The sequence below is a fragment of the Urocitellus parryii genome, chromosome 2, assembly GCF_045843805.1.
Source record: "Urocitellus parryii isolate mUroPar1 chromosome 2, mUroPar1.hap1, whole genome shotgun sequence".
Classification (NCBI taxonomy): domain Eukaryota; kingdom Metazoa; phylum Chordata; class Mammalia; order Rodentia; family Sciuridae; genus Urocitellus; species Urocitellus parryii.
Window position 1 is genome coordinate 160,847,644 of NC_135532.1, and position 23,069 is coordinate 160,870,712.

A 23,069-nucleotide genomic window follows, 5' to 3' on the forward strand; every position below is an offset into this window, starting at 1 on the left:
CAATAGATGAATGGATAAAAATATGTGGCATATATATACAATGGAATATTACTCAGCAATAAAAGCAAATAACATCATGGCATTTACAGGTATATGGATGAAGTTAGAGAAGATAATGCTAAGTTAGACAATCCAAAAAAAAAAAACCAAATGCTGAATGTTTTTTTTTGGTTTTTTTGTTTGTTTGTTTGTTTTAAATATAAGGAGGCTGATTCATAGTGGGATAGGGAGTGGGAGCATGGGAGGAATAGACGACCTCTAGATAGGGCAGAGGGGTGGGAGGGAAAGGGGAGGGCATGGGGTTATTAATGATGGTGGAATGTGAGGATCATTATTATCCAAAGTACAGGTATGAAGACACAAATTGGTGTGAATATACTTTGTATACAACCAGAAATATGAAAAATTGTGCTCTATGTGTAATAAATATTGTAATGCATTCCGCTGTCATAAATAAATAAATAAAATTGTCCTTTGTTTATTTCTTCATTACTAATATGGTTATTAACACTCAAGATTTTAGAATTAATTTTTATATTTCTAAATTCTAACATTATTTTTCCTTTAAATAAATGACAACTATTAACTTCTATTGTTATTATTTATTTCAAAATTTAATTCTTTACGATTTTAAATCTCAAAATTATTTTTCAAATTTTCATCAACAGATTTGTAGGAGTTATTAAATAATCATTTATGTTTTGATATAATTTTTATCATGTGAAATTTGTATGAAGAACAGAATTTATATCAAGATTACCCATTTAGTTCTAGTGATTTATATGTCAGTTCTTTTTATTTTTATTATTATTGCCATATAAAATATTTTAATTCAGGGGAGGAGCCTGAAGTTCCCTCATTAATTTTTTCATATTATTAAGATAATTATGCATGTTTATTCTTATAGATAAAATACAATAATTTCTAAGCGTAACTTGATATTCTGAGTTCATGTATGAGTATTGAATATGGAGGTTGAAAAACACTCTAGGCAACATGAATACACCTGTTCCAAATATATATATGACTATTTTATAAAAGAATAGTAAGTTCTCAAATTTCCCAAAAGAAATAACTCACTTATTGATCCTAGTTTCAGGGAAGTTTTAGGTGTAGACATATACTTTCTTGTGTTCCATGTGTGTTTTTCCAGATCAATTGAAGTTTGAATAATCATTATTTTTGTGAAATCTTCTGTGCCTTGTATCTGTAAGTTGGTAGAATGCAAGTTAATTTCTGAATACATAAAATGCAATTAAATGTTTCTCTAGTTAGCTACTATTTCAGGTCCTCTCTAGATATTTAAAAGATGATTGAAATTATCAGTAAATCAACAGAAGTAAGACAGATATCTTAAAATTCTTAGGCTGATCGTGGGAAGGTCAATATTCCATATACTGTCATTGATTTTTAAAAATATTTTTAGTTGTAGGTAAACACAATATCTTTATTTTATTTATTTAATTTTCTGTGGTGCTGAGGATCGAACCCAGTGCCTCATATGTGTGAGACAAGCACTCTACCACTGAGCTACAGCCCACTCTTATTGATTCTTAAAAATATTTTATTTTTCTTCCAGCTGAGAAAATTATGAAGTTTAATTATCATTTAAAAAATTAATCAAAGAGTTTTTCTATATGGCAGAAAGAGTTTTAAAAATATTTCAAGAAATCATTCCAACATGTGCTGTTTTTTAATGCATTGAATCACACTGACACTCAAATCCACAATAAGCAGGGCTGTATGAGTAGGGGATAGACAGAATTAGACAAGTGTAAGGGGGCTCTGGGACTTTCTTGTGTGAGACAATGCAGGAAAGTTGAGGTGAAATGACTGGGTTTATGAGTGCCGTCCCTTAAATCAGTGAGGGAATAACTGGGTGGTACCTGTAGGCAGGTGGGGTGCTGCTGAAGGTGGTGCGTTATAGGAAGCATAACTTTGGGGTTTACATTTTGTCTGTAGTGAGCACAGTTTCTCTCCCCACGTCCTGGTGCAATGATGTCCTGAGCAGCTTTCCCCTGCCACATCCTTCCTCATGATTTTCTGCCTTCCCTCAAGCTCCAAGGAACGGAGCTGCTATCTGAATGCAAATCGATGCTTTACCAAAGCAATGGATGAAGACTGTATGTGGCTGTCGTGGGTGTTTATGGAGTGGGGGGGAAAGAGGATAATGGGAAGGTAGAAAGTGGAATTATGATATCGACTTTTCTGATACTAATACATTGTTGGACATAAAACATATTGGCCTGAAGACACGAATCAATATTTCTTTACCTGATGGCATGTTATAGGAATTAAGAAAGGTGCCTTATAAAGTTTTCGTGACAGACAATCTTCTACAGCTCCATGTATGAGGATAACATAGGTTACACTTTCATCATAGATACCAATTTTGGTATTTTTCGGTATATCTCTTATGTGCATGTTATAGAGCTCTAATTGCATCTTATAGTTCCAGTCCTATAAGAAAAACACAATTTCATAGCCTATTGATTATTTATGAAGTTTAATATAAATTTGTGGTCAATTTTTGGCAATATCTTAATGAGAAGTTTGTAAAACACCTCTTACCTCATAAGATAAATGTTCCCTGATTTTTTGGGCAGTAATTCCACGTCCAATTTTTAGCCACATTTTATCTTCCATGCCAGGATACTTTTGTCTAAAGGCTTCATACAAGTGAGATTTTGGAATAAAATATGTCTGGGAAAAGGAAGATATAAATTTAATATTTCATTCTGTGCACCTATGGTTGAAGAAATAAGGTTTTCCCTATAATAACATTAAAACTAAGATTTTCAATTTAGTAAGTTTCTTACTGTGGCTTGGAAACATAATAAAATGTATATATTGGTCACAATTTTTGTGATCTTGTCTTGTACTAAATTTTATTTTTATTTTTGTGATGTGGTGTTGGTGAATTGAACCCAGGAACTTGCACATGCTAAGCAAATGCTCTACCACTGAGCCACATCCCTAGCTCCATTGTACTAAATTTTATTTTATTTTATTTATTTATTTTTGGTAACAGGGATTGAACCCAGGGACCCTTGACCATTGAGCCACATCCCCAGCCTGTTTCATTTTTTATTTTGAAAAATTGGGTCTCTCTAAATTGCTCAGGACCTCACAAAGTTGCTGAGGTTGTCTTTGAACTTGCAGTCTTTCTGACTTAGCCCCACTGAGCTGAGATTACAGGTGTGAACCACCATGCCAGGCACCACTGCACTAAATTTCAAAAGGCCACACGGTCCAATTAGAAGTTCTTTAGTATTCTTCTATTAAATTGTATGTATGTGATATTGTGTGAAGTTTTGATATATGTACACATTGTAAAATGATATCTATTACCTCGAATACCTATTTTTATTAATTTATTTTAAATTAATAATAATAATAATATATACTTTTGGGTAATGAACCATTTGTAGTTATTTTTTACTCTAGGTTACTACTTCATATTTCTTTGTATGACTCCTGATGATACATTGTAGAATTCTGTCTTTGAAAATTGTTGATTCTTGCTGGAGTTGGCAATTCATATACAATCTGATTACTGTGAGCTTGTGTCAGCTGGGTTTTATGATTTGCTTGGGCCAATCAGCAAAAAACCATACTTTCCAAGACAGTGCAACTTGAAAACTCTTTTCCCTCATGATTCTGCTAGGGCTTGGTCTTAAGCTGTTAGGGTGGATCTATAACAAGCCCCAATCAAGATCATGATCATCACTCCTAAAGTCTATTCTTTTTTATTCCTTAACTGTCTACTTTTGGTTTTAACAAGTATCTCTTTCTCTGGCAAGATAGAACCTTAAAAGTCCCCAATCCTTGATGCTTCTAGACCTCAAAAGTCTCTATTCCATTTTCAACAACCTAGTAAAGCTGGGCACAGTGGCAAAGTCAAAAAAGAATAACTAAGTCACTCTACTTTTACTCACTCTGTGCATGTGCAATCCTCAACAGAGGGCTTGTGGAGAACCATCCCGCAGACTCTCTGAGTCTCTGCAGTTCCTTTTTTTGCTCCCTGCTTGGCAGATTTCCGCCATCTTAACCTCCCCCATTTCTCTTTCCATGAGGTTCTTACCTGCTGCATCATGGGTGGGAACAGGATGCATGTAGGGCTTACATTGTGAATTTCTCTTAAGGTTTTCAGGCATAAACTGCCTATTTCAATGGCTGAAAACATTTACCTCATATATTTTGTCAAGTTTGTAGTCATAATATGGTTAGTGTGCTAGTAACTTCATCAAAGCCTGAAGTAGAAAGCTAGTATTTAAATTCAAATCCTAGGTATCACATAATTTCACTTATGAAATTTTTGATTTCCATCACCCAATGACAGAAATGTTTCAAAAATATAACATGTCAATTATCGTACTTAACACACACAAAATTAAAGATAACAGTATCATCTGATATTCTGCTGATATTAAAATTTCCTAAATTATCTCAAACTTCTAAGAATTGGTTTGTTAAAATTGGGACAATTATATTTGGTCACTGTATTTCCTAAGTTTGTTTTTAATAATTTTCTCTTGCCTTCTTTTCCTCTCTGTCTACACACTATTTGTTGATGAAATCAGGTCATTTGTCCTGCAGAATCTTCCATATTCTAGATTTAGCTAAGTATTCCTTCCTAGTGTCGCTTGGTTTTAGCTTGTATTTTCCATAAACTGGGTTGATATAATAGTTTGTAGAGCTATAAATTTTCTCTTTTATTGTAACTTCAAAAATGGAAGTCTCCATTCTTTTTGAGTTCAAATCATGCCAATGGGAACCCTGCACGTTGAAGATGTTGTCTTCAATCATCTCTAAGGAAGTTTTCCATTAATTAATTCTATCACTGCCATATCAAAAGAGGAATTTAACCATATGGCAGGTTCACTTTCAGAAGCCATTTATCTGGACATTATGCTAGGTGAGTACAACTTTGCAATAAAGTTTGCTCCTTTACTTTTCTTATTTAAAAATAATAATAAATTGAAACTAAACAGTAGACATATTACACATTGAAAAGACCTTAAATTTTATATTAGACATTGGATGAGGTACAAGAGTAAGACATAGGTGATGTTTTCTGACCTCCACTACAGTTTTGCAAGTAGCAGAATATTTCATTGGCTCATTAGTTAAGCAGTTTAACTCTCCTATTATTTCACCGCTGAGCACATAGTCTGTGTAAATGACTGGGTAAGCTTTCTCCTCTGTCTCCAAGAGTATTGTCTCATTCTCTGTACCCAGATTTACTCTTTTAAGCTGTTCAAGAACAAAGAAACAGAAAAATGCGTTTGCCAGGTAATTTATGTTGTCCAGACTGTCAACCTTATGGTTTCTTCCCACTTTGGTTTTAACAATTATAATGCATAAGTGTTATTTTAAAAATGAAAATACTTATTTCTCCTTAAGTAAACCTATTATTAGCAATGACCTAGACACAAAACATTCATAAATACTCTGATCTTTTGAATTTCTTCTGCTCAGCCAACTATATCTACTTTATATAAACATAAAATGAACAATAATTTATAATTTTCTGTCTTAAAACATGATCCTTTTGATGGATTCTTAATATCTAGGAGAAAATATGACTTAAAAGGTTATATGTATTATTATCCATTCTCTCTCATCAACAATATTATAGTTTGAGTGGTATGTGCTGCCCTAAAAATGAACTATGCAAACTATGTACTTCTTAACATGGAAAGATATTAATTGTCAATTTTATAATAAAAGTTTTTCTTAAACTAATGCTCACAAATACATTTATAAATAAATATCCCTGATTTACCTTTACCATCCCTGAAATAATAATATAGATTCCTTTTGGCTCATCACCTTCTTCAAATATATCATTTCCACAATCAAATGTTACAATTTTAGCTCTTTCCTAAAAAAAAAAAAAAAAAAAAAAAAAATCACGAAATATGTAACTTACCAATGATATTTTGGCAGTGGTTGAGAATGTTGAAATTCACATTTTAATAAAAGTGTTACATTTTTAAAGTAAATATTGTAAATGTTCAGCAAAATCGAATGTATTGGTAATAAATTTGTAAGAGGAAATAGAGATTATGAATAATAAAGAGGCACGTAGATATTCATGACTATTTTAAATTTCAGCTGGAGTGTTTATATATGGGTGAGGATAGAAATAATCTAAAAATGAGGATATAATGGAAGAATGAAAATGCTTCATGTGAGTGAAAAATAATGGAAACAGTGAAGGTTTGTGGCACATATTCTATTATTTATGCTCATGAAATAAAAAATTCCTTCACTCTAAATGTTTTAAGTAGGTGAAAAGATATAATTGGTCTTTTGGCACTAGATTGACATAGAAAACAAATATTATTGAAGCCAGTTAGACCCATTTATTTCTTAATTCCAAAATCTTTCATTGAGTAACCACTATGCAGCATGCAAGTGAAAGAAACTGGATATTCAAAAGATGAGTGAGCTAAAAAAAAACACAGTAGGTGACAGAGATGTCAAAATAATTGTCATGTAATGAACTTAACGCTGTAATGAAAACATGTACTGGAAACAATGGTAGCACCTTTGGTCCTCCCAAATCCAAGATGGACTACAGGATGGTAAGGAATCGAGCCCAAGGCCTACTTCTCTGAGCACCTCTGGTGGAATGTTTCTGGAGACATAATTAGCATGTAAATTTTGAAAAAAAAAAAAAGTGGAACTGAAGGGCATTTCAAGGAAAGTAAATAGCACCCACAGATAAATGGAATTAGAAAACAGTGTCAAGTGTGTGGGGCACCATGAGTGGATGGGTATGAGTAGAATATTAGGGACTGATGACAAATGGGAAGTAGGCAGGGAGCCCGTGGTAGAAGGACTGTGCATGTCATTTCAAAGGGATTTTGATTTTATCCTACAGATAATCAGGAACAATTAGAGAGTTTTTAACTTAGAGTGTATCATGCTTAAATACTTACTTTTGAAAAGATTAGCTGTTGGTACATGAAAGATGATATTACTAGCAAATAAAAATCTTACCTGAATAAAGTCTATACGGTCTTTGTCTTTCTCAAGCCATGGAATGTGATACATAATTTCGTCAACAGTTAGTGGCTTGATAACAGATTGAAAATCAAGCACCTCTCTTTTTCTGGCCATGATTACCTAAAACCATACAATTTAAAAAAGTAGATGAAACAAACTGGTGTTCCCGGAATGTTAAAAAAAAAAAAGTCACTTTCTATTATTTCCTAATCTTGATCTTCTGAGATTTTTGTTCTTGCATAGAAACATCTGACCTCTTCTCTCTTATTACATCTTTGCGTTTCTTTGATCATTGAATGATCATCATTCTAAAGTAGTAGCTTGGCTTTTTAAAGCAAATCGTCTTACTGAAGTATAGCAGATGTCCAAAAAAATATGCATAAATCATAAATGTCCACACAAAGCAATGGAGTGGCTGACCATGGACTAAAAACTCCGAAACCATCAGCCAAAATAAACCTTCTTCCTTGCTTTTGTCAGGTGTCAAATTTCTGATACTTGGAAGATAGGGTCCTTTTTGTGTGTTCTGTTTTCTGCAAGTTTTATATGATGTGCTTCTGAGACATGTGCACAGTTAACTGTTATGGTGTTGAGAGGTAAGAGATGGGTAACTGATATTGTGCTAAGGACTAAACTTGACAGACATTAACCACAAACCTTCCCCTGGAATATGTCAACCCTTCAGTAGGTTCCAGAATTCCAACATGGTTACTTCAGAGAGATTCTTCCAGTATAATTCCTGTCTAGGTGGGGAAACAGAATCTAGAGAGCTCTCCTCTCACTTTTGCGTGTGTGTTGGGAATCAAACCTAGGTAATCACTCCACTGCCAAGCTGCACCCCAGTCCAACAATCAGTTTTTGAAAAAAAAAAAATTTCTGAGCAATAAATTGTATTAGTAACCTACTGGTTAGGCTCCCTTGAGATTTTATTTTTTATTATTGTTTATTAGATTAACATTATTTTATGGATGATTCACATCTTAAATTTTTGAGTCTTTACAGCATGGGTTGAAAAACTATTATAAGCTACTATTATAAACTACTATAAACTATTATAAACTACTATAAGCCAACTTTGCTTGATGCTTGCTTTTGTAAGGAGTATTTTGGGGATAGTCATTCATTTACATGTTTTTTATAGTTGCTCTGGTGCAACAATTACATCATTGAATAGTTGTGGCAGGAAACATAGTGCTTGAATAATATATTTGCTATGTAGCCCTTTCTAGAAATGTGCGTCAATCCCTCCTTGACAGAAATATGTGCTCAGTGAGATTTTTTTTAGCTCTTACTACATGGGTGTTACATAATTCATGTTGGGTCTGTACTTTTAATTGCAATTGTTAATAGACAGGAAACAGAGCTGGGAAGTTGGCAGGAAGCTGATGGTAGGAAGACTTCACGTGTCGTTCAAAGGGATTTTGAGTCTATCCTATAGATAACCAGGAATAATTAGAAAGAATATTTTTCTACATTGTCTTTTACTGGGGATACATTTTGTATACTATTTTGTTTCTGGGTACTCTATTGAATTCTCTTAATAATTTTACAGCTTTTAAACTAAATCCTTAGGATTTTTAATTAAATGAAGAACAAATAACAACAGTTTATAGAACGAGTTGGGAAACTTTCTATCTTTTAATATGTCATGTCACTGTACCACTTATGTAACTTTGAGAAAGATAATGTAGTTAGTCCTAATCCTACACCTGAGCATTCTCATAGATTATGGCTTGTGTGGGAAAAGTTATTTCAGTATCATAGATAATTATCAAGAACACATTGATATCCATGGTAGTGAAGGATGAAGATTAGATTAATTAGACCATTGGTTTGAGAGAAAGATATGATCTTTCACTGGGGGCTAAAATGGAAAAAGAAGTTGACCACTGAGGCTACAGGAAGAAACCTTTCTATGGTGGGTGCTTGCCCTTGAATAATTATTTTAAGTGAGATTTTCATATCTCAAGGATGATATTTATTGAAAGAGTCAAAAGCAGGCTCCAATACTGTGAATGACTACATATGAAGTAAATATATTTGCTCCCAAAATATTTCACTTTACCTTAAAAATTTCAGCACCTTCACTTTTATGAAGAATTCCTTCTAACCTGAACGCCTTGACAATTTCTCTTGCCATATTGAGCATGACGTTAATCTCGTCCTTTGTTTTCATAGTGACAGCGATTTCTGGGTGATCATACTCCAAGTAACCTGAAAAGTAACAAATTATTTTCAGATGCAATGAGAATATGCTTGTAAATGCTTCATGTGGACAATAGCTAATGGACTAAAGCCTTCAACACGGGGAAATGAACCTCTCCCTGACACACTCACTGTTGTCAATGGTCTCTTACGAGTAATATCAGAGTTCTGCCATTTTCTTGACAGCGCTCACACCTGTGCCTGAGCCCATGGGAAAGGATAGACAGCCCTCACCCTAAAACTAAGAGTTATATTGACCCATTGGCCCTGGACACTGGGAGGCTGCTTGGGGCACTAAATCTTGGGTGTTCATGATCTACTTTTCTATTCTGTTTGGATCAGGATTTTTTTCTATGGACTGTGTGCTCAGATATGCCTTCTGATTTAAACCCTTTCATTCATCCAGGTTATGGTCCTCTCACCTGGCCTATGTATCTAGATGACTCATCCATTTGTGCTTTTCTGCTCGTCTCTTCTGGATTCTTGGCTCCTTGGAAGATTTTATCCACGCAGATTTTACATTTGGACTTTTCTTTGGTCATGACCTCTTATCTGTCCTGGTAACTGTTTGCCATACACAATCTTGCTAATCTAGCCTCATTATCAGGCTTTTCTGTGTTCTTTTGCTGCCTACTCCCTGGTACTGGATCTCTTTTTCCTAAGACTTGTGCAGCACACTTCTGTATTCAATTCAGTGTAACCCTAAACCTTTGAATGGCAGTGAAGAGAAAAAGGAATTTCTTTCCCCATTTTTCAGGAAGACACAAGTTTGGAAGAAAACGGAACTAATAAAGATATAAAATGGCATGCTTAGTTATGGCATGCAGGTATGGACTATTTAAACAGAAATTAAAAGATCTTCATTGTATCTGGCAGTGAGAATAAGTGTGTGGAGGTGATATTACACTATACCCACTTATACTAGAAAATACAATTATGATGACTGTTGAAGTTATCCACTTTATTATTATTATTGGAAATAAGTTTCCTTAAACATTAGCTTAGTTATAAAAGAAATCCTTGTTTTTCTGAAATCATGATGATAAAAGATGATCATGCTAAATATGTAGGAAGAAAGGTACTTACCTAGCTCTTTCATAGCTTGTTCCATATTACTTGTTACCTGAATTAATAACATCTACAGAACAAAAGAAATATTATTATCTCTATTGGAAAAATGAAACTTCATAAAATGTCTTTATATTTACAACTTTTGGATAGTTAACCAAATCAAACTTTGTAGAAAAGTATGATGGAGACCTTTGGGGGGATTAGAATTGAATTTTGTGCAATGAAAAGTTTCCATTTCCTTTCTTTTCTTTTCCTTTTGTTGATGCTAAGAATCATTAAACCTCACACACTCTACCACTGAGCTACTAGGCTACACCTCCAGCCCTGAAGGCTTCTTTGCTTCAGCAAGAGCACTGCAGAAAACAAGAAATGGCATTCCTAGGCTGGTTTGGAGAAGCCTAAAGGCACCTCATATATTTTTCCTCAAGGTAACTTACTTTAGGATATTATTGATTTGGAAAGGCATGGGGGTTACTTGACCATTCATCTTTAGGAGACCCTATAAATTTGGGAAACCAGGAATGGCTTTCAACCTCAAGGTTGATAAAAGGTTTGGCAAAGGGTGTTTGAAAGTTGAAATGAATACAAAAATTGGACAGTAATTTAGTGATCTAACTCCTTTTGCTTTTTCTCCTGTGCATCCTCCAATTCCAGGACTAAATATCAGAGATTAAAAAAGACAACTAAACTCAGGAAATCAGTTTTAAAGTTGTGTGGTGAAGAGAGGAAAAACTACTTTTTGTGTTCTACCACACATTGAATATACAGTTTTTGTTTTTTGTTTTTTTTGTAACTACAAAGCTTTGCGCACATAAAATATAATAGTCAAATGTTCTAAATCACTTCTGGAGGCAAATATTGAATTCTACCTGGACAATAAACTTGTGGGCACATGATAGTATTAGTTGAAACCTAGAATTTAGGTCCTAGCACTGTCTCTGTCTCTTACTATCTATGGAACTTTGAGTCGACCATTTAACCCCTCTTGTTCTCATACGTCTCATCTGCTTAATGAGAGAATTCCAAAAGGTTTCCATGTAGAAAACTATTGTTTTCTTTACTTCCTTCTATTTGTTAGATCACTCACTTTTATTTCCTTTACTGTTTACTATGGAAAAAACAATGAGATTGTAGGAGCCTTTAGGCATTATGAGGAACCTCTGCCCTACACTGCTGTCCCTTCTCACTTTCCAATATTTCCTATCTAATACAACAATAGCCTAATAAATCCTGGAGCTTGCATTGGTAGAAAGCTGACCACTACATATGAGTTTCACGAGGACCAAAAACTGATTTACAAGAGTCTTGTAACTTACTGAAATGTGTTTCATATTAGCAAGAAATTTAAATGTAGACTAGTTTAAGCTTTTGCAGAGATTAATTAACACACCAGGAGTCAAAGACCACAGCTAAATGTACTGATTCAGAACATAATGGATGAGGTCAACCCAGGTAGAAGGAGTGAAGTCTTTTTCTAGTATTTAAAATTTTTCTCACCTGTTTAATTTGTTCAGAACTTGCAATCTGATCAATTATATTCATGACATCTGCTTCACCTTGGACGTATCCTTTTAGTATAGCATACCGAAAGGACAGCTGATGACTCATCCTTTTATCTATTATTTGCAGCAACTTTGGAGTTATGAGCTGAGAAAAACAGGACAACTATTGTGAATTGCACAAATCTATTTCTCTCTCTCTCTGTGTGTGTATGTGTATATATATAATATATAATATATATATATAGCACAAATTTTATTTGCTTATATGTTGATCAGTTTAACCCAAATTAATAATGAAAAATTATGTGCCTTCTAAGGTAACTAGAGTAACCTGCCAAGATTCTTATTTTATTCATGCTGTCTTTTATAACTTCATGACTAAAACTACTTCTCATAATGCATGATATTAGGCACCTATTTGTAGCTTATAACTTTATTCTTTATATATGTATCTTATGGAGTATTAAATGCTATTTTCAAATGGTTTTAGTTCTTGTGAAACAATGTGACTTATTTTCTGAGTTTAGTTGTAAAATGATTATCTACAAAATACTGACACCCTCACATGCTAAATCTATAAAACTTCTACTACCATATCCCCAGTTACATTCCACAATTAATTTCTCCCCTTTGCCAAGGGTTTAAGTCTCCAGCTTCTATGTTTTAAATGGGCAGCTCCCTAACTTTAGCAGAGACAGCTGTTCCCTCTGTTTTCCTATCTATGTTCCATAATCTCCATACTCTCCCCCCCAACTACCTGCCACTAATCCCAAAAAGATTCAGCTCAAGTATCACCTAATAAAGGAAGCTTTTTACTTTACTACTTGCATACTACTGTTTTGCATTTATCCTACCATATAACTTTGGAACCTAGAATACTTGTCATTTTCCTTCTACGACAAACTCCTTTGGTGCAGAGATTATCTAATTTGTCTTTCCTGAATCCATAAGCAAATCTTATGAATCTTAGATGGGTTATCAGTTTCTTTATCCAAACTTTTTGGTAGGTACTGTATATCCTCCCTCTTATCAGAAAGAACTAACTAGATGTTAAAATAGACTAGACTTGCCTTCCTTGGGTTAGATTGCACACTAGCTTTACTTACTATTCCATGGAATACTAAAGTATTGACTGCATCCTTTTAACCTACTTGATTTATGCCTCTCAGTAGCAAAATAAAAGTTATAAGCACTCTATAATGTTATCTTAAACTCTTGATAAAATTGGTCTATTTAGCTTAGCATGTCACACAGTGCTTAAATGGATTCATGCCCTGTGTACGAATAGCAAAAGAATCAGAGAAATTATATCTGCTTCCATATATCCTTACATGTCTTGTCATGGAGTTTCATGTCATTGAAATAATCATACAAAAAATGAAAACCACACATCATACTTGTTATAGAAACATGATTTAGAGCCAGGTGTGGTGGTGCACACCTGGAATCCCAGCAGCTCGGGAGGCTGAGGCAAGAAAAGTTCAAAGTTAGCCTCAGCAACTTAGAGAGGCCCTAAGCAACTTAGTGAGACCCTGTATCAAATAAAATATAAAAAAGGGCTGTGGATGTGGCTCAGTGATTAAGTGCCCCGGGTTCAATTCCTAGTACCAAAAAAAGAAGCACATTTTTGATACTCAAAGGTCATTTTTGATACCACTCTATAACAGTGCTATGAATGTACATAACATGGCACATGTAGTTTTTGTTCTTAATTTGCGTGAATGTACGCTATTTGTTTTATTCCTGTGACTATTTTGAGTAAATGTTGTTTTTTTTTAATCTCTATCTTTCATCTTCTTGTATCTATAAAAAGAAAAATTATTTCAAGGTTAACTTGTATTAGTATGGAATTTTTCATCTGCTCTCTGTTAAAAGGAAAAGCTGTGATGAGTACGTCTATACTTTCACATGATAAACTAATTTCTAATTTAATTGAATTATTCTTCTTACTTCTTATATTTAGTCATTGATTAATCTTTATTTATATGTAGTGCTGAGAATCACACATGCCAGGCAAGCGCTCTACCACTGAGCCACAAGCCCAGCCCTAATTTAATTATTCATAACATAAAATGTTATAAAACTTGATTCATCAAAGGGAGCTAAAATTTAAGATCTAAACAACCCAATAGAAAGTGGTTGCCCTAAGTAAACTGATTTTAGCCACATTTCATGAAACAGGAGAAATCTGAAATTGAATGATTTACTGGCTCTTTACCTTCAAAATGCGTAATATACGAAGGAGTCGAACTATTTTCATAAAGACCACTTTGGCTTCAATGAAATTCAAATAATAATTAATGAAATTTGTCTCAGTAAGTATTATATCTATGATGCCAATCAATGAAATTACTGACTCAAAAATATTCCAAGTGTGTGAAAAATAGTCCTTCCTCATTGCTGCCATCTGTTGATTTAAGAAGAAATTACATGGTCATGGTTTCAATTTTACTACATCATTTCCCACAATACCTTAAATTTCACCAGTTAGGTTTTTCTCTGATGCATCTAAGAGTCTGAATGTCTAAAATGCCACCGAAAAACAAAGACCAACAGGTTCAGCAATGCAGTCTGTAAAGGGGCACTCATTGACTTAGAATGGGTCACCAAGTATAGGCATAGATGGAAAGAAGCAGATTTATAAAATGTCCCTGGAAACAAGGGGCAGCAGTGAAAAGACAAATTCAAGCAAATACACAGTGTGTCATGGTCCTTTAATGTAAAACAAACAGCCAAAAATGCTTACAGAATTAATGTAAGGATTTGAAATCTTGTAATGTAAGGATTTGAAATAGACGAAGAAAGCAATAACTGGTGCCTTTATAGTTGATAAATTGTTATGAACATAATGGAGATTTTGAAAGACAGGATGAAAAGGGGCAGAGCTGAAATCAACAGAAAAAAGGGTAAAAAAAATAAAAGAGAAACAAGTGCCAGATTGCAAATTGAGCAGTAAGAATGATTCTTGAGTTAAGAATCATTTGATTCTGGAGGTAATTATTTGAAGTTAAGTTGAAGGTAGAGACAAGCATTGCACAGAGGAAGTTTCCTCTCAGTATCTCCATAAAGTACAATGATGTCTTTACAGTCCAGTTCTGATACTTAACTAAGCTGGACTGTATGAAGCCAACTATAGCTAGGGCAGCAGCTCAAAAGTTGGTAAAGTACAAAGACTAATAGAAGCATTTAACAAATAAATATTTTTAAAAAGAGGCATCTATTATTAGATCCAGAGGCATTTTCATATATCATTTAGTAACACTGCCCTTCTATAGTAGAGGAAATTAAGGTTGGGAAAAGTTCAGTAACTTGATAATAGCTTACAACTCATCACAGAAAACTAAAATCAGAGGCAAGGTTGACTGCATTCTAACTTAATGTTTTTTTCACCACAGTGTGTGTTAAATGATGTTAGGGTACTCTTCACCACTATTAAACCTAGCCCCAATTGCTTAATTTCCTTTTAATTCTGATACCCCCTATGTTCTTTCTGACTAGCTTGGAATTTACCAAGCACTATGTGATTGGATTTGAATCCACTCTTTTCCACTACTATGACTCTGCAACAGCATTTAAATTTTACAGCCAAGATTTGAGATTTATTTATTTTGTCCAAACATCATATGCATTTATTTTATTTAAATCTTCTGGTGAAAAATGTTTTATACTACAACTTGTAGATCCATATGACAGAATATTGCTGTCCTTGCATTTAAAAATCCAGCTATGACTTTTTTCAAGTATAAAAAATCTGTCACGTTATCTATTCAATTGTTTATCTGTATATAATAAAAATATAAAGTATAAAAATAATAGAATGAATATCCATCTGCTTAATACCTTGCTGAGTTCAAGACCATTCATAATACTATTTAAACTGTGTCTCTTTGACTTATACTGTTGAAAATTGATTTTTTGCAATATGGAATCAATGCTATAAGCATGCATATTTACTACTGAGTCACCCTAAACACCATCTTTAAAAAATAAAGTCTGTCTTGAGAAGGAAAATTTCATATATTCTTTTAGAAAATTGTTTGTAGTTAGTGTTTAAAAAGTCTCATTAAACATAACGAATTTACACACATAAATTTTATATTACCTTAAGTAGATCCTCTAGAATATAAAATGCAAGAAAATAATAGTTAGTGAATCTTATTTCATGCTCATAGATGTCATTTAACTGGGATATCCAAGAGATTATAATAGGAAATATATTCATTAGTACCACAAGGTATCCAATATACTCAAATTCATCAGTAAATACTATTTTATGGCATAGACGAAGAAAGCAATATCTGTAAAATAAAGAGAGAGTTTTATCTGACAAGAGGATTATGTTAAATAGTGTTCATTATACACTCAGTTCTGCTGTTAGTAGCCATAGCACCATGCTTAAGTCTGAAAAGCAGCCACCACTGGCTTAATATTGTCATCCTGACTCAGACATTGTCCTTTTAATTTCCTCTTCTGCTTAATCTCTTGAGTTTAGTTTTCCCTTTCCTTTTCCTTCTTTTCTCACCTTTCATTAACTTTTATTTAACATTTAATAGAAATGCTTTTGGAATAAGCCATGGATAATTCAAACTGAAAATATTTTTAAAAATAAAACAATAAGAATTCCTCTTACCTACATTATGAACATAAAGGAATTATAGCATGTATATGTCTTTCCGTAATCTGCTTTTTAAAAAAAAATGTATATGAACATCTTACCTTGTCCAGGCATAAAATTGGGAAGAAAGCCTGAGATGTGTGGTATTAGAACAGTATGGACCCAAATCTTATCAAAAAAATTTGAAATGGTGATGTGCTTTAAAAAATAGTTTCATACCAAGGATAATACTAAAGAGTATAACTGTGGATGAGAAAATTTACTCTTTATATACAATAATAACAATAATAATGATAATACTTAAAAATATTTTCAAGTAGTATAATAATATATTATTGTTTTAAATTAAATGATTTGATTGATTAATAAATCAAATAATGCTGGATTATTTTCCCATTCTCAGGGGTACATTTGTGTTATGAGGCAGAAGCTCTTTATAATTTTGTGTTCTACTTGAAAAAAAAGAAAATGACATTTTTGAATACAAAAACATTGCCAGGGTCCTCCAAAGCCTTAAGCAATGCTTGCATGTGCAAGGAGCCAAGGTAAGTAAGCCTTGTTAATGTCATGACAGCAACACATCTGCCCTTCTTGGTCCGCTCTCCAGAATGTTGTTCTTGATCTCCTCCAGCAGCAAAGCTGTATTGGCACAGAATTGCACTTGTGATACCTTTTGCTTAAATTTATGGTTGATTTTGTTTATTGGTTCCACTTGGCCACTTGGCCACTCCTGCTATAATAGGATAGTGGATCCACGTGAACGTTTGACCTGATAGTTATGTATATGTGCCCTCAGGGATCTGGAGAAATAATCACGTAGTAATTGATCTTATCCCTTTCGTAACCAGGTTCTCTTTAGAAAAGTGTCTTTCTAGTTAACTGTTCATCTAAATGGCCCCTTGACACACATAATTTCTTAGCCATCCCCAGATCAAGGAGACTGAGGCCTGAAAAGCTCTTTTGGCTAATAAATCATGCAGCTAGGATTTAAATTGAGACACCTGACTTCAGAATCTGTACCACTACTTACCTAGGAATGATAATATTTAAAGAATATAGGGACTGCCAATACTAGCTTTTCAAATCTCTTTTTTTTTCAAATTTAATCAATAGAAATGATTACTTAGAAGAGTTGTAGCGTAAATCAGTATTAAAAGCTCTTAAAGGTATGCAATACAAATGTAAACATTTGCCATTTGAGTGTGGTAGATTAAAGTAGCCACAAATTTTTTGAAACTCCTGTTGAGAAACAGGGTCAATATCCCTTCCCATCAGTTCTAAGAAAAGAAACATAAGGCATACAAATTGAAAAAAAAAAAAGAAATACAATTATCTTTTTATATTATTTTTATATGGCATATACACTGGGAATAAACCATCTGAAAATGAAATTAAGGAAGCAACTCTAGTTAAAACAGCATTAAAAAGAATAAATACTTAAAATTACATTTAACCAAAGATTTATACTCTGAAAACTACAATATACTACTAAAAGAAATTAAGGGTCTAAATTTTTTAAAGAGAGAAATTCCATTCCATTTTCATGGATTGGAAGGTTTAATATTGCTAAATTATAATACTACAGACAGCAACGTACGGATTCAATGCATCTGCAGATTCAATGCAACCTCTATGAACATATCAGTGATTTTTTTTCTGCAGAAATAGATAGGATAATCATAAAATTCATATGTCGTTTCAAGAGAGTTCAAATAACTACTGCAGTTTTGTAAAAGAAAAAATAGAGTTGAAGAACTCATACTTTCTAATATTAAAATTGTTTAGCAGCTGTGGAAAACAATTTGGTGGTAGCTCAAGAAGCTAAATATAAAATTATCAAGAAGTTAAATATAAAATTATCTAAAGAATGAAAAGCAAACATTCAAACAAATACTTGTACACAAATATTTATAACAGTGCTATTTATACTAGCCAAAAGGTGGAAACAGTCCAAATGTCCATGATCAGATGAATGGGTTAAAAAAAAATTATATTCCACACAATGGAATATCATTCAGATGCAAAAAGGAGTAAAATATTGATAAACTACAAAGTGGATGAACCTTATGCTAATGATACATACTACATTCATGTGCATGAAAACATTATGGTAAGTGAAAGAAGCTAGAAATAAAAGGCTACCCATGGATGGTTCTATTAAAATTCAGAGCAGGCAAAAGAATATAATTTAGTGCTATCTGGGAGTTGGAAAAATAAGGGAAAGAATGCAAAATGACTGCTAAATGAATATTGGCTTTCTTTTGGGTTAGTAAAACTGTTACAGAATTTGACAGAATTGATGGTTGTCCAACACTGTGATTGTACAAAATAATATTGAATTGTATACTTGAAAATAACTAGTGGTTGATTTTATGTTATATGAGATTCATCTCAATTAAAAAAGAGAACATATTTGTCTTTCCTTTTTAAAGTAATTTTTGTTTAGTATACAAGTAATTTAGTTTTAAGCTACTTAAAAATATTTTGCAAAGTATTTAGGTTATAATTAAAAAGAGAATGAAAAGAGAATTTAAAAAAAAAAAAAAACATAAAGCACATTTCTTATAAGTCTCAAAAGCATTTACCTTGATGGAATCCCTTTATCTTTCTTAGTATTGTATACCCAATTGAGCAGTACTTTTCTAAGGAAGCTAAGTAGTTTTTTGCTTTCATAATAATGCTTTATTGTCTCAGGAGTCATGTATCTAAAAAGAGAGAGAGAGAGAGAGAGAGAGAGAGAGAGATCTTTAAATATGCTTTAAACATGTTGAGATAAGTTTAACACAGTGTTGTCAGAAAGCAGGAAAAACATTTTATGCAATGATATCTGTGAATGAGACATTTTCATGAGTACGGATGAAAGTCATGAAATCGTAGACTCAAGTAGATACACAATTATAAAGTTAGATTGTCAGACCCACTCATTAAAGAAAAAGCACACAAAAATTGGGGATCCATGGTTTAAAAGAGCAGACAGTTCAAGGCCCAGGAAGAGAATATCATTCAAATATTCATGATTCAAATTCACCTTGGTTTTCATTTTGCATTTCCTACTGTCTGATATGGCAGTGAACACATAAACACAGAAACTCATAAACATGTACTTACAACTAGGGGTAAAAATATCATGTCAGACTAGGATAGTTAAATGAGGAGATTATAATATTATATATAATCTCCTCATTTAACTATATATAAAGTAGCTAGACCATCTCACACATTTATCTCTTTTGTTTCATCTTTAGGGCAACGAGTCAAATTACAATGGAAAGGTTAGTGCTATGAAGGACCCCAAAAGACTTTCTGGTAGCGCTGCTTCAGATTGTCTGCAGGGTTTGTGCTGAGAAGGGTCAGATCCCTGTGTTGTGGCTTGATCTTGTTCAGTTAACCCTTTTGGTTTTATAAGAAATTTCCCTGCTGTTGACCAGAAACCCTTACTGCCTTCGTCAGACAGGTGACAGAGGTCTGGGTAAATGGGCCTGAGGCCCAAGCTTGTCCTGTGGCTTCATGGAAGGGCAATGGAACCTGAATTTAAAGGTGGACCTTGTCCTCTCTATTGATTAAAATGCTCTCACTTTGAAATGTGTGCAATTTCTCTGCTAGAGGGATATTAATGTAATGGAAAAGAATGTTGTCATTGGATTCTCCAAGATTCAATACAATAATGTGTTAGTTACATGTAAAATCTTGAGTGTAGAGGTGATTTGATCCATTCACTATTTGAAAAAAAATATCTATTGAACACCCATTTTGTTTGCTGTGGATTTACTAGTCTCTGCCTTTGACATAATGTGGTGGTACCTCAAGAAATTAAATACCAATTTTATACTTAGGGGTTTACCCAAAAAACAAGAGGGATAAAACTTGCCCATAACAATTATATTGAAGTGTATTGAGTGTTCCCACAGAGACACTCTCTAAGGGGGACATTTAACAGAGTTCTGGAGAAGCAGGAAACCCTCCTAAAATAATTCATATCTAAGCTAAGATCTGATGATTTCATGAGTTCCTATGAATCTTAAAGTTCTGTGATATCAGTAAGTATGTGATCATTTACAGCCCAAATTTCTAAGTAATGCAGGCTCCTGAATTCATATTTTACATCACATGTTCACTCTTTAGAGGTGATGTAGGGAACAGATGATGTCTCTAACTGGATGGTGAGGCACCTTGCCTTATTATACAAAAGACCATGAGTAAGGTATCTAAAATCTTTATGCTTCATTTTCTTCCCCCCATTGTAAAGATAATAATAGCACTTCTCTCATATAATTTTTGTGAGCTAAAAGTAAATAATGCATCTAAAGTGTCAGGAGCTGCCACATAGGAACCGAGTGCCCTTAGCCTTGAGCCATGAGAATGTGGAGATGTGGCAAGTCAGCCATGGGCTGTGTGTATGTGAACTATGAGCACTGAGTGCACAAAGTGAATTGAATCAATGTTGCCCCTCTGGGCGGGCCTCACTCTGGTCTTTTCACTTGCTGTGCCTCTGATCCCCACACAGCTCATGAGATGGGCATGGCCTTCCTAGATGTCAGTCAATCAGCTGACAGCAGACATCAGGAAGCTAGACTCAAGCCCCTGAAACCTGGCCCTTTGCCTTATTTGAATGGCTTCTCCCCATTGAAAGGGTTCAGCAAGTGCTCCTTGCTCTCTCTCTTTTCCACGGATCCCTAAGGTCAGAGGAGCCATCACAAGACCCAAAGAAAAAGGTATTTCTCTGTCTCTGTGTGATTGTTTCGTGTCAGCCCAGTTCACCTGGAGTGACCTTGAGCGTTTAGTGTTAAAAAAATGTGTCTGGCACAGCACACAATAAACTATACATTATTCTTGAGCAATTTCATAGACTTTTAGCATTGGCCATGCTACCTTTGTGTAAATCCTCTACTCTTTCTATGCTTAAACTTGTTTTTTTGGTCACAGGACACACCAACCCAAGGAGCTACAATGGGAATGGTTAATAAATAGCAAAGTCAGCTCTCAGACATCCCAGCAAAGAAGAAAATTCCATCAACAGATATTCTCTAGAAGCTGGAACATCAATTTACTAATCATGATATTCCCCACAATGCCTGACATGCAGCTTTGCACATATTAGCATTCAATGCATGTCTCTGACATGTATAAGTAAAAAATATCATATATTCCAAAATTTGTATGTTGAATATTAATAGATGATGTTTGAAGGGCCACTTGTGCTTTGGGAAGATGTGCATGTGGAGATGAAGGAACACTGTGCTCTTAAGCATTCAAATAGTCTTAGATAAAATAATTTACCACAGCTTAACTTTGGGGTAGGGGCCAAAAATAGGAAGAGGAGAGCATTTTGTTCAAAAGGAGCAGCTTGTACAAAAGCACAGACATGCACAAGTGCAGCAAGCTTGGCAAAGTGGAAGCAGGTGATTTTCCCTAACCCTGAGGGTAGAACAGGCAGTGCCTTGTACTCACACATGAACCCGAATTACCATACAAAAGCAGGAAAACTCACTTGCATAATTTCCTACATGCCCTGGCTTAAGATAGGAGGCCTCTCTTAACACATACTTACTCTCCCTTCCTTTCACCAAAGCTTCCTGCTGCACCAACCAACACCTGGGCTGCACTCTGGGACAGAGTCTCATTCTTGTATTGTCTTTGGTAGCTTGCCTAAAAGGAACATCGATTAAAATTATTGGATAGCATGGAAGACAATGACAACTTATTATTTTCCTTATGAAAAGATAATCTTTGAAAAAGAAGTCAAAATCCCCAGATAATCCAGTTTGTTTACATGGAGCATCTTTCTATGAAGTCCAGACTATCAGATCAGCACAGAAGGTAAGACCTGAGCTTCGGGTGGAACAAGCTATCACCAAAAGACCTATTGTTGGTTGTTAACCAAGTTTCCAAAAAATCAGTGGAGTTCTGTGCCAAATAAATCTTGAGAATGGCTGGAAGCTGTATTCCCATTTAAAAGTTCATAATGCATATTTGAATACTTAAAAAAAAAAGACTCTTGGAAATCCTAAAGGATGAAAGTGATTCTGGTTTACAGCTTTATTTAATTTCACTTCCCTAAACGTTTCCAATCAGAACTCTGCTCTGTGCAGTCTATTATAAAGATAAAATGGACTGATACTGCTTTGCAAAGCACAATCTTTTAAAATTATACATAATAATTATACAGAATAGTGGAGTTCTTTGTGGCATAGTCATACGTGCATATAACATAATTGTCCAATAGATGGAGAGTTGAGTAGCTTCATGTCTCCTTATGTATGAGCAGGATGTTGTGGAAACCATGATCTGATATGGTTCTTGATTTCTGTGTGCTGACCCTGTTGAGAATCACTCTAGAAACAAACTTTGTACCTCAAATATGTGATATGACCAAGGATTCCTGGGTCCTGTAGCAGGAATTCTCTCACACAATTAAAACACTATTTTGTTCTTGTGGAGTTTACTAGAAAAGGATACCAACTAAATTTGGGGATTTAAATTTATCTGTGGGATTAAAAAAATTATCTGTTCATAATGACAGGAATTCTACAGAGTAGTACTCTCCTCCTAAAACAACATTAAAGTATTTATAAACAAACAAACAAAAAATCCAACAAAATGAAACATGTAAGATTAAAACATTTTCATTTTCCTCAAAGATAAAATTATAGCTTGTAGAA

General features: G+C 34.0%; 1 protein-coding gene across 1 annotated transcript in view; it reads right to left on the bottom strand.

Moving 5' to 3' along the window:
• Positions 1–23,069, bottom strand: part of Slc9c1 (solute carrier family 9 member C1) — a 69,668-nt gene that overhangs the window by 4,116 nt on the left and 42,483 nt on the right. Inside the window, exons 13-25 of the mRNA XM_077795528.1 lie at positions 21,959–22,056; positions 18,996–19,115; positions 15,898–16,093; positions 14,014–14,202; positions 11,791–11,940; positions 10,309–10,360; positions 9,083–9,231; positions 7,012–7,137; positions 5,789–5,887; positions 5,083–5,256; positions 2,572–2,703; positions 2,275–2,460; positions 1,081–1,207 (exon numbers count right to left, since the gene is read on the bottom strand). Coding sequence (XP_077651654.1) covers positions 1,081–1,207; positions 2,275–2,460; positions 2,572–2,703; positions 5,083–5,256; positions 5,789–5,887; positions 7,012–7,137; positions 9,083–9,231; positions 10,309–10,360; positions 11,791–11,940; positions 14,014–14,202; positions 15,898–16,093; positions 18,996–19,115; positions 21,959–22,056 — 1,798 coding nt within the window. The remainder of the gene's footprint in view (positions 1–1,080; positions 1,208–2,274; positions 2,461–2,571; positions 2,704–5,082; positions 5,257–5,788; positions 5,888–7,011; positions 7,138–9,082; positions 9,232–10,308; positions 10,361–11,790; positions 11,941–14,013; positions 14,203–15,897; positions 16,094–18,995; positions 19,116–21,958; positions 22,057–23,069) is intronic.